General features: G+C 40.3%; 1 protein-coding gene across 3 annotated transcripts in view; it reads left to right on the top strand.

Annotated features, from left to right (window-relative positions):
- Positions 1 to 433: 433 nt before the first annotated feature.
- The window catches only part of LOC111870857 (coiled-coil domain-containing protein R3HCC1L), an 11,539-nt gene continuing 8,522 nt past the window's right edge, over positions 434 to 3,450 (top strand). Inside the window, exons 1-3 of one of the 3 annotated variants that reach the window (XM_033754028.1) lie at positions 434 to 481; positions 1,912 to 2,058; positions 2,405 to 2,550. In XM_033754028.1, the coding sequence (XP_033609919.1) occupies positions 2,478 to 2,550 (73 nt within the window). In that variant the 5' untranslated portion in view covers positions 434 to 481; positions 1,912 to 2,058; positions 2,405 to 2,477. Of the gene's footprint in view, positions 482 to 1,435; positions 1,627 to 1,911; positions 2,059 to 2,404; positions 2,551 to 2,609; positions 2,731 to 3,450 lie in introns of those variants that run through there. The other 2 variants (XM_023863446.2, XM_023863447.2) reach the window with 2 other exon arrangements.

Raw genomic sequence — 3,450 nt, 5'->3', positions numbered from 1 at the left:
AATGGTAGGATCAATGGAGCAAGTGTGTGTGCACACAAGGGTCCTACTTTGAAGGTGATTAGGTAAGCGTTGCTGTATGTCCTACCATTAGAGTGCTATACCACCATTCCGGGAACTTTTTGACTGCCCCTCGTATTTTGTGACATGTCAAACCGTTGTTGGGCAACGATGTGTGGAACGACTTACCACGAAGACAGACTCATGATAAACGGTCGGTTGCCAAGTTGCGCAACAGTGGAACGAGATTACGCAACAGTAAGGAAAGCGGTGTTTCTCCGTGCCGTGCCTAGCCGAGCCGCAGCGAGCTACGCAACGTTGCCCAGCAACTCCTATGTAAACACGGCGATTACGCAACAGTGTATGAGAATCCGGGAGTATTCGGCAGAACAGAAGTTAGTCAGTTGAAGGCTGACAGTCGTCGAGTACAGTTGAAGTCTAGAAGGACTATAGCAGAAGGAGTAAATGTGACATTGTGAATTATGTAAGTGTGGATAAAAATGTACAATAAATATTCGCTAAATCCGAAGCGGCGTGAAATGTTTTGTCGCGTCACATAGGAAGCACGTGACAATATGTAATTTTACACGTGCCCTTTCGGTAAACATGCAGCCAAAGTTACACAAGGTGGATTTCCAACTGGGACCATTTTAGCAGGTTTTGCCGTATTAATACAGTGACTATTAACAAATATTATGGGCTACATATTGCAATATGGCAGACATTCACAGTCCGTCTCTTTGGTCTTATTTATAAAATGGAATAAATTAAATGTAATAATACATTGCAGATCTTCAGCTTCTGTGCCAGTGCGTGGCGTCCAAGTTATTATTATTGCTTATTATTGTTATTGCAAATTGAAAATACTTGCACGTTGAATTGGATTCTCATTTAAATCAGGAACAATGCTGCAAGTATTACGCAGCGTTTTATAAGAAGTGAAAGCAAAAGTTTAAGAAGTGATGCAAACGAAAGCGGCAGCGTAACGACTTGCCTACTTCCTTGCACTTTCTACATGTATATTTTCGATTCCCCTAGTGTTCCTACTTCCGTGCCTGTTTTGACCTCATTGTCAAAAATATGAATTACACAGTTTTACTTCTTGATAAAGTAAACTGATCATGCAGTATTTTTATGACAGTAATTGTAGACATAGGATTCAGTGGAAAACGCAACTGATTGCCGCTTATGAAGCAGGTCATAAAAAGCGACAGCATCTTGTTATTTTCAGTGCAGAAAATGTCCCAAATATCTAAACAGCAGTAGGCGCCGCAGATATTTATTTGTAAACTACAGACCCAACTTCATTCGCACAGCATTTAATATTTCTTAGAAGAGGGTGTACTTTTCATACTTGATGTGAAACACATTTTCAACTCGCTTACCGCTCGTCACTTGTTTCACATGTGACGTCATATTCATATAGCCTTGTTCGGTCAATTTTGTTGCGCAATGTATGAGGTTTAGGTGAGTTCGGTGTGTTGGTAACAGAAGTCACGTTTTATTTTTGTCCTTCAAACTGGATAACGCTGTGGTTGGTAGATATATTAGTCTTCAGGATAATGAATTTGTTGACTGTGTTTTAGCTGACATAAAACAATTCGTGAATCGCTGTCGTAGGAGTAGAAGGTAAGGGCATTTATGCTACTGAATGACGCATGAAATTAAGGTCCACTGTTGCATCGATGTGAAGTAAAAATAAATTAATTGCCTACAGTACATTCTTTTGTAAGTTTAAGATTTCCATTTCTCTGATGGCTGTTTGTATACTGATCATCACCAGGAAGAGGTATGGAATGCATAGCTGTAGGACAGTGAAAGTGAATGAAGTAGCAAGCTGCATCTTGAATATCGCTGTTGGTTCGGAGGCATGTGTAAAATACTGATCCACTTTTACTCACAATTCCCTTTCAGTGTGCTCGTGTTTCCACCATTAAACAGCTATAGACGATTCCTTATACATAAAGTGTCAGAAGATTACTCTGAAGAACTGTCCACATTTTCAATAGGGCAAGGTCACGCACGGAGAACAGTAGTGTGTTTTAGCAGCCTCCTTATAAGGTAACATATTTTGTATCATGTTTAATTCTTTATCTCATAACTCAGTTAATGTGAAAGCAGTTAATGTGATTTGTTGATCCCGGAAGAAGTACGAATTGTTAATCTGGAAATTAAGTTTTTCTCAATAAGAATATTGAGCTTGTGTTGAGTTTTGTCTTTTTCCCATTACTGCTACTGTTGATCAGGAAGCCAACACGTATCACCCGCATGTTCATATTGTTAATTAAGTGTATCAAAAGTGAAGTTTTGATGTTGTAACTATATTCTTTATATAAGAAAATAAATCTGAAGCAAGTATGTGTTTGAGAAGAATTATTTCTTAGCATTGGTACAAATATGTTATCAGGGATGTACCTCAAGTAAGGACAGCGGATGAACTCGTGAGTGATAATTTGCAGCTAGTCGAAGGACTTGGAGCTATGGGTGTTGAGCATCAACACTTTGCAGACAGAGCTGCGGACACCTCTTCCAGAGAGAATAATGTTAGGCGAGGTGAGTTTCTGGCTTAAGTTTCTAAATTACATGCATTTTGGGGTATGTTTCAGTTAATATGAAAATTTTGATGAATTTTAGGTTCTCATAGCAGTGACTGTGAGGATATTATGCCAGGTTGTCTGTTGAGAGTCAACTAGTTTTTCAGGGGGCACATATCACCATCTTCAGGGATGAAGGGTGAGTCAAGCAAGAGACCACCAGAAGGCAAGCAGAGCAAGCCATGCATAGATGTACACATATAATAGGGAGCTCAGAGAGAACATGTAGAAGCACAAAAGGAAACTGGTTACTAGCTTGGCTTACTCTTTGATGCTGTGGATGAAGGCAGTATGTCCCTCCAGATTGTTGATGAACTTCTGCTAGACAGTGTGGTGTCATATCCCAGAAGATATGTAGAACTAGTCACTGCAGTGAGAACTTCAAAGCCTATATTGTAACCTCTCACTTCTTTGGGCCCTTTACGTTGGTTGCCACTTTCTCTGTAACTGTCTTCCTTGATCCTACGTTGTGCTCCCCTTCTGCGTGTACGAGTTGGCTATCTGCCGCATCTCTTGGTGTTTACTCGACATTAACTTGATATAGGAATAATTAATACACAACAGTCCACCAATTAGAATGAATGGTTACAATATCAACTAGATTTCCCTGCTCAGTATGCATTTGTGTCAGATTTTTGAAACTTTTGATCCTTTCTTAGGGTGTTTCATAGTGGCCTCCGTAGTCAAGGGGTAATGTTCCCACCTCATGACTCAAGGTACGCGTGTTCAAACCCGGCAGAGGTCGTGGAATTTTTAAGGGCGGAAAAATTCAGGGAACAAGTCCTCTGGGAGGGACTTTAAGCCGTGGGTCCCGTGTTGTAGATTTACAGCACGTAAAAGATCCTCATGTCTCTAGGAG

The sequence above is a fragment of the Cryptotermes secundus genome, unplaced genomic scaffold (genome assembly GCF_002891405.2).
Source record: "Cryptotermes secundus unplaced genomic scaffold, Csec_1.0 scaffold632, whole genome shotgun sequence".
Taxonomy (NCBI): Eukaryota; Metazoa; Arthropoda; class Insecta; order Blattodea; family Kalotermitidae; genus Cryptotermes; species Cryptotermes secundus.
Note: the sequence above shows the minus strand (reverse complement) of the source record. Positions and strands in the feature narration are given on the sequence as shown.